A 15,172-nucleotide genomic window follows, 5' to 3' on the forward strand; every position below is an offset into this window, starting at 1 on the left:
AGCTTCAGATGTTGAAACATGGGTCCTATCCCAACAAGCACATTTACTATCAAATGTGTATTTAATGGAGGAAAATTCTATGCACAAAAAGAAGTAAGCAATAAGCCAGCACATTAATTTACGTAAAACTGATGACTCCTATTCTGTATATGGACATCTACAGTACACTAAATGTGCATCTATAGGGCATTAAAAGTGAAATAGGCTATACCTTGCTTCAGTTGTGCAGACTGCAACAAGCCAATGTGCTACTAGCAAAATCTTACCTTTTTTGCGTACAAAAACCTTAACTCAATTAAAACCCCTTAAAGAATTCTTCAATTTAAAACAGTAAATTTTAACCATTTCAAAATTCTTACCTCTGCATTTTCATGGCCTTCCAACGTCATGCAGATATCTAGATCACTGTCCCGAAATCCAAATCCATTCTTTGAAGAGCCAAACAAGCAAAGTCTGGCTTTGTCTGATCAGAAAAGCAGACCAAAAAGAGTTGAATGGTGTTTACTATGGAATATTGCTTAACTGAGATGTGTAGATGCCCATAAAATATGAGCTTTAAGAGAGAGCTTACAATGTCACTTCTAAGACTTCACCCTTGATAAAGGAGGAAGCCAAGGACTTTAAAAATTCTTTATAGAAAGTAAGGCAGGATAAAGCCCATGTAATTTTTATGAGTGAGGTATGTTGCAGTTACTATAACCACCAGATGATATCTCTAAATATGGTGCAGTGTTTAGAGGTATGCAATGGCACTTTCCTATTTTAAATAAATCAAAATAATGTGCGAATCCAGGCACCAGTACAGCTTTACTCCAGAGATAAAACAGAGCTACTCTTAAGGTAGTTCAAGCAATATTTCTGGTTCCACTCATACTTATCTAGGTTGCTTATTTTTCCTCTGACTAGGTAAATTTGGGCAATCAGTAAGTTTCTGTAACCATAACATAGCGTTCAAGAAGATACAAGCAGTAAGATTAATATACTTTATGGTACATTCTTTCCCAATTGTTTTGTTTACATTTTTGTTTGAAACACGGTATTATAATGTATTTTCATTCTTGCAAAGAAAAGCAAAATTACACAACTGAGAGGAAGCAATTTCTTCATAACTGAAAACATTACATTTGTCTGTTCAACTGAAATCAATTCTAGGAAAATATACACAATATCTATTCACAGCTTTTTCCTAACCGTTAATAAAATTGGAAATCTTAGGTCTTCCAAGGTTCTGTAACAGGTCTCAACCCTCAGCTGCTGCCAGTAAGAGGAGGACACAGCCAGTGGATGGAAGTGCAATTCACAGTTCCTTGATCACAGGCCAGCTACAGGGGAACTGATGGCCTTCAGTGTAAAGCAATGGACTGGAATTCAGGAGACCTGGGTTTGGTACCTGGCTCTAGCACTGTTTTACACCACCTACAAAAAAATCACTTTGTATCTCTGTGCCTTGACTTCCACCATTGTAGTAAGATACTTTTGCCTATTTTATAAAAGGGATGTGAAGATAACAAACTCATTAAGATTTTCAAGATACTTAAGCACTGATGACTAGACAACAAAAGTACTTGGCCTGCAACCCAGGTAACACTAAACCCAACTGGCCAGGGCCTATTCAGACTTTCTTTTTGTTCTGACTGTAATAGTTCTGTATCTGCATTATGACTCTTGCAGCTCTTCCTCCATTCTACAGACATTTCCACAGAATAGCACTGAGGGATGTTCAGTTTAGAAGTCTGCAAAATAGCTTTACACACAGAGGGAAAACAGATGCCACTGTTTTAAGCAAGGAAAATGAGCTATAATGAGACAAATTACATGTTCATGCTCTGCACAACATAAACGAAGAATGCATTATCAAGAATCACTACGTATTGTTACATACCATTATACTCTTTTCGAATAAATCTTTCCAAACTTGCCAGAATTTGTTCTCTGTTTTGTTGCTCAGACAAAGGAGGGGATAATTCATCTAAATAAAAACAAGTTAAAAGACAGTCAAATGTGACATTCAGCTACCTCAAAAATCTTTTTCAGCTAATTAAAACTATTGGATACCTTTCTTTGGTTACATTTACTTCCCTCAAATATGAGTTTTTCTTTTGTTATGATATCATTAGAGTTGTTAGGACTTTATTTCAGACGTCTGATTTTTATTCAAATACAGAGAGGCTTGGTGGGCACCTGGTGTCGAGCCAAGGTTAACCCACCAAGACACCCAAAAGAGGCTTTTTCCGAAAGAAGCCATAGAATTTGACAAACACAAAAGCTAATTTTGCCCAGAGCCTAACTTCCAGGAAAACTGGTAACTTTTTACAAAACCAGTGAAAAATCCTATATAGTATTAGTTTCTCAAATAATTTGGTATCACAACCATGGATTATATGAAAATAAAAATACTGATCAATTTGTAGCCTAGGGTACCTGGAAGATCTTCTTTCAAAAGAATTTACTATAATAAGTAATTTAACTCTACAGGTTTGGGTTTTTTTCAGATAAAAGACCACATTTTACAGCAGAGTACAAACACTTTTCCAACTTACCGAAACATCTTTTACACACTATATCAAGTATTTCCCGAAATCTGTCTGTCATTGGTGGTAGTGGTTTTAGATCAATTTTCTTGAAATCCTCTGGGCAGTCATTTTTGGAATGTCCATCCCGTTTGCAGATGCTGCATACTATAGTTGGTGGCTTTTGGGAATAAAAAAAAAAAAAAAGAAAAAAAGGTGCACAAATGCAATTTTACTTTTAAGATAGTTCAACAGACCTAACATTGCCATACAGGTCATGCAACCAAGAACTTTAACACATCAACAGAGTCTCTACAAAGAACAGAACAACTCTCAACAGGTTGCATTTAGTTCTTACAATGCATAAGAGCACCTGGAAATTCTACAGGAAACTAGGAGAGGAAGGGGTGGGGGTAACAAACACAAAACCACCAAAAAACAAATGCCAGGACTATTTCTTTTTTCTTGTGGAAATCCAAGTTTCACATAAGATGGAGGCAACAGACTATCTAGTCCAAATGGCATACAGGTTTGGCGTTTTCCAGTCCTGAATAACAGGTACTCTAAAAAGGCTAGAGCTACCATTCATAACAGAGACTGAATAAAATCACTGGGAGAATTCCGTCATTCATCCACCCTTAGTTTTAGTGATCTAAAGGCAATAGCCCACTGATACATGACCAGCATTGCTTAAACACACAGCTTACCTTTCCTGAAGTCAAAATAAACTTATCAAACACATAATGCATTTCTTCTGCAGAGAGTCTCCCTTCATCTTTGAGATCATGAGCTTCCACCATTGCTTTGCAGTTGGGCGAGGTAGCTGGTGTGCCAGTGCACTTACTCTTCTGAGAAGACTCTGTTACCAAACTCTGTCTACTTTCAGCATCAGAAAATTCACTACTAGAATTTGTGTCATAGGGCTGACGTTCACTGCAGTTACAATGGTGGCTTAGCTCACCTTCAGTTATACAAACTGAAATTCCTAAATCATCCCTTTCTTGAAGTGATTTCTGCTTTAATTCACAGCATTCATTAGAAATAAGGGATAAAGCTTCTTCTTTGTCTTCATCATAACTAGAGTCCAATGTTGCAAGTAGCAAAGAGTCTATGTTCTTGGAAGTACATCTTTTGGCTACAGCTTCTACCACTTCATTACATTCAAGTTCATTCTCTGGTATGTTACATCCAGTTTCTATATTTTGTTTATCTACAACTTTTTCCCCTTGTGGAAGGCAACAGTTGGCTACAGGCTCTTCAGATCTTGTGGATTTCTTACTATTAATTTTCCCTTTTTCTTTTTTCTTGGTATCTGGCTTGGATTTAATCCCATCTTTACTTTGTGGACATGCAAAATATTTATATGCTGTCCTAAATCGCTCCAGGATGTACTCAAATACCATCTGGCTATTTAGACTTCGTGCAACATTCCTCTTTAGTGCAAAAGGATCTAGGAAGAAAAACAACAATTTCATTAGTAATCTTTAATTTCTACATTTCACTAAAGCAGCTGAAATACCTAAGTTATGATACAGCAGTTAAAAAGAGATTCTCATAATATAATCCAGAATTGTATTTAGATATACTTAAGAGTCCAAGGGTTTTTGGACTTCTTCCATACAAAACACAACACACGTGGCCATGAATGGCTGGCTATCACAAACCATTCTACGTAGCATTATTTAAAAAGAAAACCACAGGTATATTGACCATTCTATTATGGTCAATTTCTAAACTAGAAATGAAAATAAACATACAAAGGCAAAATAAATGTCGGCTTGCCTGAACTTTTTTCCTTCACTGAACAAGGATTTGCATTTCCCCTAAGAAATTAATTCCTCTAAGAGCAACATTAAGGTTATAAGGATTATATGAACCAATCTCACCAGGTTTCATTCTTAGTCCTTCCTAGCGATTTCTAGATCAAACATGTTTTCCAAGTAAAAAGAGCACTTGCATAGTTGCTCTAAGTTTGCCTGGGAAGATAGTATCAAACTGAGATTCTGTTACTTCATAATTTCAATTACAAACTTAACATCAAAAAAAAAAAAGTCAAAAATTAAAACCAAAAAACCATAACAAACAAAAAGACCAACAACAGCAGGCATCAGAACAAGAATTCAACCTGGTTTTTGAAATTATTTCCCGTTTCTTCCTCAATAATTTGCCCTTTCATCTTACAGGTTTGATCTTCCCACATGCTGAATAAACACTTCACTAGTTTTAAAACTCTCTAGCTAAAAGCGACCGAAGAAAGAATTGGGAGATTAAATTAAACCCACAGGAGCGATCTCAAGACCCACTACTCAACATGTGCCTCAACAACTCATTGCTTGTTTTTCTCCTTTTTACTTTTCCTTCTTGCTTTTCTTGTACCTTACCAACTCATCCTTCCACATACCTCTAGTAACTCATTCTCTGTCTCTATGATTCTCTTTGACCTACTTCTTGTCTTCTCCATTACTTCCTGTGTGTTACAGAAAGCTACTTCATCAACATATCTAGAAAGTGTCCAAAATTAATTTATGCTTTTTAAAAAGTATTACCTTAAATGGTTTCTTAACTTTCTTCAAATACCCAATTTCTCTGTTCTTAAGGCCAATTCAGAATGCCATGCATTGCTCTGTAGCTTGCCCTGTTAAATACTGTTTACATATTTTTCTGAGTTGAGGAACAGAAATAAAGATGTCTTCCAGTTATAAAGAAGTAATAGACAAAATAATTTTCTTTCTTTCTCTCCCCCACATATATAACTCAGGGTATGCATTATCATCAAATTCACATGGTTGCTGTCCCTGGAAAGAACATTTCCCTTGGCAGGATATTCAAGCCCTGAAGCACAGCCTATGGCACAACATTCAGTTTCACAGTATGGAAATACTACCAACACGGGAAGGGACACGGGAGGGTGCTTGCGGGGGGCTGTTGTGTGTGTGTTACTTTGATGGATTTGCTCCAGTTCACATTGATCAGAACTAACCTCTCTGCTCAGTCTGCATTAGAGTCAGAAAAAACAAACTGATAGCTGGTAACACTCAAAATACATTGTGGTTTTTGGAAACGCAGCTAGAGGTGCTGAAAATTAATAATATCAGAATTATTAAAAAAGAATAAATGGCTTATAGAAAGAATGAAACAGAGACAGAAATAAGACCAGAATGGTAAGAAACAGTGAGACAAGTTTACGGTCTGCATTTCAAGAACGAGAGTTGCAAAAAGTACTACTAAACAGAAAAAAAAAGAATTACTTTCTCCTCCAATTATTGATTTAATTTATTGTCCAGACTTCTTGTAACAGACCTGTAAGTATTAGGTAAATAAAGATAATAATGCAGGATGAATACAGAACTAGAAAAGGGTATTATCCTACCTTCAATGGCTATTCGCCTTTTAGGCCAGTTTTTATTCTCTCTGGTTAAGAGTTCTTGTACCCGTATGCTGATGACGTATTCCTCCAAAGCAAATTCCAGTGTGTAAAACTTCAACAGTTCTAACCACAGTTGCCCCAGTGAAACTTGGTGAGGGGTTTTGAATGCTAAGAGAGACTGAAACACATGGACAAGAATGCTCAACTGCAACAAGAAATGAAAATTATCTTTTTTTTTTTTCCTGGTTCCATCCAATATTAATGCTTGAAGATAAAAAAACAGGGCTAAGAGACAGAATATGGTTTTCAGTTAAATAAAGCCATGACTTACACTGCCGTGTTTCTCCTTTGCATTACTTTGGTTGTCCACTTCCGAGCTTGTTGTCTTCTTGCCACCACCTTTTTGTTGTTCAACTTTAGTTTTACTTTCTGCTCCAACTGAGTTTTTTGCTGCACCATTTGTTGGTGGTTTGTACTCCCACCGTACAAACTCCTCTTCTATACCTTTCAGCTGGTGGTCATCTGGCCTCTTCGAATCAAAGCCTTCAATCTAACAACAATTAAAGTAGCTCTAAAACAAGACTGTATATAACACATACAACCAAAAGTTTTCACCAAAGGTGACACTGACAACTCTGGTATTTATCCCCCCTCAAGAATAACTGATGTCAGAGAAATAAATTCAGAGAGTTAAAGAAGAAAATATTTGCCTTTTCTCCAAAATACAGCATGAGACAATTGCACAGGCTATAGCAGCTGCCTTTTTTCAAAAGTCATCAGAATCATTAGGCTTCAACTGTGTGAGGATGAAGTGCCAGTATGTTTTATTCACAAATTTCTTTGGCAATCGAATTCTGCACATTCTATGACCTTGCAGAGCACAGAAATAATGCCAACAATTTAACAATAAGGTTAGTGTATTACCAAATCACTTACCCAGTTGCCCAAATAGGATGGTAAAATATGTGGTTTTCTTTGCTGAAGAAAAAATATCACCATTAAGGCAAAGGAATATGAGGGAATCCCACCTTCGGCCTGACAGTCAATGTGACAGAGCTGTAAGAGAATAAACCATTACTTTTCTGATGTAACATCAGCATTTTAATTTAAAATCTATTATAAAAGGACACACATTAAAGAAATGTGAGATACATACTAGAGTGAAACAGAAAATCCTTTATCTCAGAAACTGCAGTCGTCATGCCATGCCACATACAGTCAAAATGCAAATTATAGTCATTCGTACAGTGCCTTAAGTTATACTGTTTTACTACATCTTATTCTCTTCAGTTTCATCACATTTTGTGATTGTGGGACACATTTATATTCCTATCTAGAATTTCAGGCAACTATCAGGTATTTGTCACTGTGCGATCTCTCATGTGCGGAGATGGGGATTCTATGCATCTGGCTGTAATCTGATACTGATCTCTCCTATGGGAACTCACGAGAGATGTAATAAACCTACCAGACTTTGTACAGTTCTTTGTAGTTTCTACTGCTGTTTATATGCTGTAAACCAGGAATTTTTCTAAAAACACCTTGCTAAATCAAGCAACAATAATAATACCATGCAACTGATTTTTCAATAAAGCCAAAACATCATAAGTGAAGTATGGCCTGGCAGCAATCAGGACCAAATTACAGGACAATTAAACACTGGCTGTGAACATTGTAACTTGGTGCCTGTGATCACTGTTGATGTCTGTAAGAAGTACAGCAGGGTACAACAACAGACCCTTTTTTGAGCAAGTTTATTTTTTTCAATGTGACCTCAATAGCAGAAAGTTTGCAAGATCCAATTGCTCTGTTGAGCTGGTTTTCAAGGATCAATTAACTAATTTTAAGAAATTAGGGTAACAGCTTGCTAACAGAATAGTGGAAGCTTCATATGTATTTACAATTTCACAGCAAAACGTTCAGTCTCATTCTGGCCTGTTAAGATCAGAGGTGAACTAGTGGCATGAAGTTCTTTTCTACAAACGTATTCATGGCATATTAATCATTACATTGCATGCAGTACTTCAAGAGAGGAAATAGACATATTTAATTAACCTCAATATTTATAAACTTACTCTAGCCCAGTAGCGGAAAGCCAAAACCAAGGGAATAAGGACAGGCTCCAGTTTACCAAGTGCAGCCAGCAGGTCAGTTGTAAGGCAAGCCACATCATTTCTAGCACTTACTTTACATGTCAAACCACTGCAATTACAAATGTAAAAGAGAGAAAAAGTGTTACAGCCTTGTGTATATAGATGAAGCTTGAGGTAGGGGGGAGGTAGGACATCACACCCACCATAATAAAAACGTGCATCAGTGTCCTCCTATGTAAGAACTTGGAACTTTTTAAACAAAAGATACAGAATGTAACAGTTCCTTTACTATTAACTCATCAGTTTGATCTAGAACTTAAAGTAAGTTCATTACAGCTAAAAATATAAAACAGCACTAAGAATGTGCTCTAAATTCTGCCACTACTTAGCTGTTCAATCTCCCACAACTCAAACTCCATGTATTCCTTCCACATATGAAATAAATAAGTAAATACATACATACATACTCCAGGTCTGCTGCATATTAAGAATTACAAGTCCACAAAAGAGCTTCCCTAAAAGCTTTCGTTTTGTATCTCAGAGTAACTATTTGTATTCTCTTAGTATTTACAAGGCATTTGCATAATCTACAAACACAGGAAAAGATACGCCCACCCTTGTTGCATTTACTTCCCCAGAGTTTCAACCACATACCGCTAGCCAGTCAAAGCAATGTGGACATTGTACAGCAATCATGTTTCATTTTGGAGGTTGCTACTTCTTAGGAATTTACTGAAACTGTCAGATGATGTGTCCTTTCTGGCAATGTGTATCTTATAAAATGTTTTTAAAGGCTTGGATTAAACCACTGGCAGAAATTTTAAATATCAATAGAAAACCATTCCACTTCTCCCCTATTTAACTAAAAGTAGAATTGGCCTTTTCAGACTCCTACAATTAATGAGCTCTATATCAAGTACAAAACAAATATAAGCTTTCTCTCCAGATTGTATTTTTCATGTATGAGTGTCCTGGTTTTGCTGGGATAGAATCGTAGAATCAATTTTCTATTCAGGAAAGCTGCACTTTTGAGAGTCAGTGAGAACAAAGCTAGTAAGACACTTTGGTTTTGTTTGTGGCCAGCCTGGTATGCAGGTCTCCATAGTGATCAAGGTCTTCAGCAGTTTCAAGTTAGCCAGGTGCTAAAGCTAGGAGCAGCGAAGCCAGGGCAGCTGACCCAAGCCGGCCAACAGAAGTATTCCACACCATAAATGTCACGCTCACTATAAATTGGAAAATTTGATGGGGACGGGCCCTCTTCCTCCATGGCTGCCATCCCTGGAGGGTCTCACCTGTCATTCTGCTCTCCTGTTTGTTGTGACATCTAGCATCCACTGCTGGAAGCATGCAGCTCACGACCACTATATGGGCAGAGTATAACTTTGTGTACTTTATATTAGTATTAGTATAAATATTAGGGTTTTTTTTTCATTATTTTATTAGATCTGTTTCCATTTTAACCCATGGGTTTCCTTTCCTTTTCCTGATTCCCCTCCTCGGGGGTGGGGAGGGCACTGGGCTATAGGACAACTGACTAAAAGACAATGAGCAATTCCCCTTTAACATGAATGTTAGCTAAACGTTACAGTAATACTTCTTGGCAGGAGTGCAGTCAGCAGCTGCTATGAACAAGCATAGTAGAAATTGGTATCTCATTAGAAATCCTTTTCAATGACATGTACCTTTTAACGTCTTTGCAAAACACAACAGGAACTTTGGCATGGAAATCTGACTCCACATCTGAGTAGACAGCTAAGCAAGGAGCAAAAAAAACCAACATTACATATGAAAATCTTTTACAGTTTTCCCAACTGTGTCTTTAAAACCATTACATTTATACCACACTTTTACAGAATAACTCAAATTAAGTGCTGCATAGCCAACCAGGCAGGCATTTTCTGGTTACTTTTGATGCTCACCACCAATAACACACAGCCAACAGGGGGGAAAAAAAAAAAAAAAAAAATCAAATCTTATCAGGAAACCAGAATGGCACCTCTTCTAGAACCTTTTTGTCTTCACAACATTTGAAAGACACAAGGCTGAATCTCTGACAAACCATTAGGCCAGTCTGAGAACCACTTATGAAGTGGTGATGATCCTTCCACCTGAAGGATCAAAAATGCAATGCTACTTGTGTCACTTGGTTCAAGATGTGCTGATTACGGGGTTAGATGACTTCCTGACAGAACAAGGAGGCTGCAGAAGTTTCAGAAGTCTTGTAATAGTTCTTACTGATGTTCATAGGCAAGTTGAAAGTGGCTTTTGGGTTTACTGCTTAGAATTTCTCCTACAAAGATAAATATTTTTTGACTTGGCACCTAATACTATTACTATAAGTTTTGGCAATTTGAACCGGACTACGTGGGCTGCCATTCTCCTGCTGCAGGTTCTCATCTCTCATGTACATAAGCACTGGTATTCATAAAAATCAAAGACAGAAACACCTCTCATACTTTGGTTGAAAACTAATCAATATTCGTAAGTTTACAAAAAATTAAGCATAAAAACAACTGACCAGCAGTTGGAATGTTAATTAAATAGAAATGAGACGCAACTAAAACTCACCACTGTTCTTCAAGATTTCAAGCACCTGTATCAGAACATCTGGTTGACTCATCTAAAACGACAAAATTAGAGCAGCTTACATTATTTAGACTAACCTATTTTATTTTACACTTTGTTTCATATTACTTAGGTTGCACAACGAGTACAACAAAATGGAGGATAACTGTATCTGTCCACACCAAAAAAGAAGGTACTAGTAAACATATTAGCTTTCTTTTAGCATACAGCTTTTTTAGTTACTATTTCTGTTCTAGTTCCATATTAACAGACTCCATAAAGTTCAAACAAAATACTTGCCATATATTCAACAATTTCAGCGTCAACATATGCCACTAGAAATGCACAACAGTAAAGAATTTAATGTCAGTACTTTCCCAAGGGTTTTTAAAGGTTATAATTTTTAAGTGTGCTTTCTTTTCTCCCCGGAAATCAACTTTAGAAGTGTTTCAAAGATAAGCTGTAAATAGTTCAAAGATAAGCTAAAAGTTAGCACCACCTTTGAGCCTTTGTGAAAAAGCAACATGATACGCTCCACCTGCAACTGTTTGAAAAAGGGCTCAGTTTTCCTTCCTAACTGTAGTATCATTCCAAAATGCTACATTTAAGTATGCACCCAAACCAGGTATCTTGAATTGCACTGTAACACATACAGTCAGAAAAAGAGTAAGTTGAGCAGTTGTGCCTCTAACAAGAATGTGTTGCTAATATCATATACTAAACATGAACCAACAACTTCAGTGTTTAAAGGCAAGTTATACTGCTCTGCAGGAATTTTGTATCACAGTAAACTGTAAAGTGGGATGTGACATTTACTTGCAAGTGACTAAAACATAAAAGGAAAATTGTCCCTTTTAATCCCACCTTTAAAAGGCGGAAGGAATGAAGACCAACAAGATTTCATTCTCTGAATCACAAGCACATAAAAGCACACTTATCCAGAGCCAACTATTTTCATATTGTTTCAAAGCTTACTCAAAAAATTTTTTTTAAAAAAAAGCTAGCATAAGATTGTCCAACAAACCCCAGAATTACAGTTACCTAATAAGCAATGCAAACTCCATCCACTTGATTCATAGCACACCTGACACCAAATCAAAGATCACTTGCTTTGTGCTATTCTAACACCATACGCTGCAATAGAAGACGAAGCCAATGGAATATAAATAAATGTCGATGGCCTTCATTTAAAAAACAGTCTTAGTTAATATAAGATAATACCTACACACCTTAGGGGGGAACTTGATATCAATGTTAACATCGCTGGTCTTAAAAGCAAATCTAGTTAAACAGGAGCCATACATCCTCAGCGAACAGTCTGGAAGAGAGAGAAACATAATTATTTAACAGCTAGTAAATAAGTTATTCTTTAATGGATGACACATACCTTGCTTTAGCTACTGTACCTCCCAAGTGGTACTCCCACATTAAATAATATCGAACCACTTTCTAACTCCTGTGAAGGCTACTCATTTCCATAACACAGCATCACAGGAAACCGGATAATTCAAATAGTGTAATTACCAAATGCCCAAAATTTGTCAAGCTGTTTTAAAGTATTTTTGCAATGCAGCTTTAGTTTTGTTTGCAGCTTCATAATATAAAATTAAATATAAAACAGTAATAACAGTCACCATCTCATTGCAGGATTTTATTTAGCAGCTTTTGTTAACTACAGCTTGATTTCACTGCAGCAGTTAGCCAATTATAAAATCCTTTGTTGCCTCATACACTTTTGTTAAAATTTTTTTTGCGTGCTACAATCTGTTAATTTCATTAGCAAGTTCCTATACACAATCCATTACAAAACATGCATACAAAACATAACTCCAATATAATCCAAGACACAAAGTACAGCATCCATTTAGTGTTTTTGTAGTTAATACAGTTCCTTACATGCAAAGGTGTACCACAGATCTAAACTAATTAGAAAGTAACTATTCAGTAATAACATCAATGAGAAATGTCATTCCACTTCCTAAACAATAATTTATCCCACTTCATGGTACAATTTTTGTAGATTAAAGTTTTCCTGTAATACATATTAGGGTCTGACATATTTTATGTCATCTGAAAATTGAGGCTATCTTCAATCCCTTCCAAATCCAACACGCCAATCAAGCAGGGTCACCTAGACCCGGTTGCCCAGAACTGTTTCCAGCTGAGTTTCGAAAATTCCAAGGATTAAGAGTCCACAACCTCTCTAGGCAACCTGTGCCAGTGTTCAACCAGTCCCAGAAGAGGGTTTTTGTTGCATTTTACCTTTATTTGTGTTTTGACCAAACTCTCTCAAACAGAACTACAACAAAGTAATTCTTAGAAGAGAAAATAAATCTTACACATACTGAGCTTTAAACAAATCTTTCTCTATTTTTCACTATGTAGAAACTAGCCCTCTCAAAATAAATTTCTGTATGGTTGATAATAATAGTGCATAGCAATTATTTCCAGTGGCTTTTCATAGTAGTAAGAGTTTTTGCATAGTTCTACTGCGAGCTCAAAAGAAAATCATGCCAGAACATCCCATGTTTTCTACACTGCGCATGAATTAATTTTTTTCCTAATTTACAGTTTAGGAAAACACACTAGAACATAATAGGCTTTGAAAAGGGGAATAACAAATTGTCATGTACTACTACAGGCTCCCCCTCCACTACTACTACACCTCCACATCAGCTCATCAGTCCAGTCAGCCAGACGAAAAACACTAATACAAGAATTTTCATTGGTATTTATGTAAAAGTAATAATTTCCTTTACTTTGTCTTAGCATATGCTAAGTGGAAAACTCAATAGTGTGTCAGAACGGAAGTTTGCACTAGGAGTCACACATGGCAATATTATAGAACAAAGAGATTAGCAAACCTCCACCCTACAAGCCCCTGTTCTATTCAGCACCTTATGTTTAAGCACATATTTAATATAGCTCCTAAAACTAAAGCTGATCATCCTGCAGCGAAAAAAATCTTTCTTACTACTGTATTTTGATAGAGCAAAGGGAAAAAATAAGGTATTTCTAAAATAAAAGGATGGTATAGAATATCAATGTAGTTTCAATATAGATGAAATAAAAAGTTTGAAAATTTATTTTTTGTCAATGGGATTAATACTTTCTTCTGTTCAGATTCACTGAAAAACAAACCATTGTTAACATAATGTCAACAAAAATCAGCTCTCAAATTCCCAGTGTCTTAACTACAGGAAATGATGGGAAATCAATGCAAAGAAGCAAATGTCAAAGATTATCTTATTGTTATATTATTTATATTATTTTATTTTTCCACAGTATTATAAACTGGATTTGAATGTTTAACATGTCCTACTGAACTAACATACTGTACTTCTGAAGGGGGAGGAGTGGGAAGACTACCATTCAACTTATCCAGCCGATTTCTTTTATGAACTCTATTAATGAACTGAACTTTATTGACCCACTGAAGCAAAAAAATTAGGCTAAACATTCAACCTACTCAGACTTTTTTTTTTTCAAATTATTAATCAACATAAAGCACTCAAGAAAAAGTCAGATGAAGTATGATATTTATACATGGCTAAACGTAGTATTTTGACCTATTTAAGACAATTCAAGAGACTTTGGGAAGCTACAGTTGATCTCAAAGCACACCTCTCCTCGTTTTAGGACCCATTAACCATAAATACACGTGAGAAGAAATACCTGTGAAACAATAACCTTTGTTGATTTTAATGACTTGTAATGTTACTAATAAGTACCTGCAGGTGTTTCAGATCACAGTTAAGTACTGAAAATGTCTCATATGCTTACCAAAATCACCCATAGCTGAAGTCTAATTTTTTTTTCCTAAAACTATGCTTAGAAAAAATTGCCTCATGCAACTTCTATCTGCCCTGATTATAAACAACTGAAGGACCATTAGGAAGAAACTACATCTCAAACTCCTTCTCATTTTCCCCTCCTGCTACATTCATATTAGTTTAATTAAGTGCACTTGGAAAAAAAAAAAAAAATCTCTACTATAACAACCACAGATATTCAGTAATGCTAGGTAAGGTATAGATGGAAAGGTTTGTAAGACTAGAGTCTGAGGAAGATCCTCAGTGGCTGAGGCTTTAAACATGGCCAGGAAGGAAATATTTCATACCCTGGAAATTTCCAGTCTTCATCAGAAATCATCACTTTAAAGAGGACCAACAGCTTCAATAAACATGTACCAGAAAGAAGCAAAAATAAGCACAATCATGTTTTCCTCTTTCTGTAGGTTTGTTAGTTCCTTTTAAATCAACTGCCAATCTGTATTAAAATGCCTGTATATATTAATTTCGTATAATAAAAAGATAATTTAACCCCAAAAGCATTAATTCACCATTAAGGAAGGTATTAAAAATCTGTGTAAAATTAAAGAAAAAATTTCACCTAAGGAAAATGGAGAATACTATGAGTACCTGGTAAGGGCTGTTGAATAATTTTCTCCATCTCGTTTACAATTTCTTGACGAATTCTGAAGTCATCATCTGATATGCCTTGTTCATTTGCTGCCTCAATAAGTGTAAAACTCAGAGCAGCCAACTGTGCAGAAGAGGGGGGTGGGAGGGCACGCAGCTCATTTTCTTCTTGTTTTTCCTGAATAATTGTTGGATGATAAAAGTAAAAACTGGTAT

The 15,172-nt window shown here is 36.1% G+C and overlaps 1 protein-coding gene across 1 annotated transcript in view; it reads right to left on the minus strand.

Annotated features, from left to right (window-relative positions):
- TUT4 (terminal uridylyl transferase 4) overlaps positions 1–15,172 on the minus strand; it is a 40,395-nt gene that overhangs the window by 17,201 nt on the left and 8,022 nt on the right. Inside the window, exons 4-15 of the mRNA XM_086463207.1 lie at positions 14,957–15,134; positions 11,765–11,853; positions 10,539–10,590; positions 9,653–9,722; positions 7,953–8,079; positions 6,814–6,933; positions 6,209–6,427; positions 5,881–6,055; positions 3,218–3,960; positions 2,541–2,691; positions 1,883–1,969; positions 360–463 (exon numbers count right to left, since the gene is read on the minus strand). Coding sequence (XP_086319333.1) covers positions 360–463; positions 1,883–1,969; positions 2,541–2,691; positions 3,218–3,960; positions 5,881–6,055; positions 6,209–6,427; positions 6,814–6,933; positions 7,953–8,079; positions 9,653–9,722; positions 10,539–10,590; positions 11,765–11,853; positions 14,957–15,134 — 2,115 coding nt within the window. The remainder of the gene's footprint in view (positions 1–359; positions 464–1,882; positions 1,970–2,540; positions 2,692–3,217; positions 3,961–5,880; positions 6,056–6,208; positions 6,428–6,813; positions 6,934–7,952; positions 8,080–9,652; positions 9,723–10,538; positions 10,591–11,764; positions 11,854–14,956; positions 15,135–15,172) is intronic.

The sequence above is a fragment of the Leptosomus discolor genome, chromosome 3 (genome assembly GCF_034619465.1).
Source record: "Leptosomus discolor isolate bLepDis1 chromosome 3, bLepDis1.hap2, whole genome shotgun sequence".
Classification (NCBI taxonomy): Eukaryota; Metazoa; Chordata; class Aves; order Leptosomiformes; family Leptosomidae; genus Leptosomus; species Leptosomus discolor.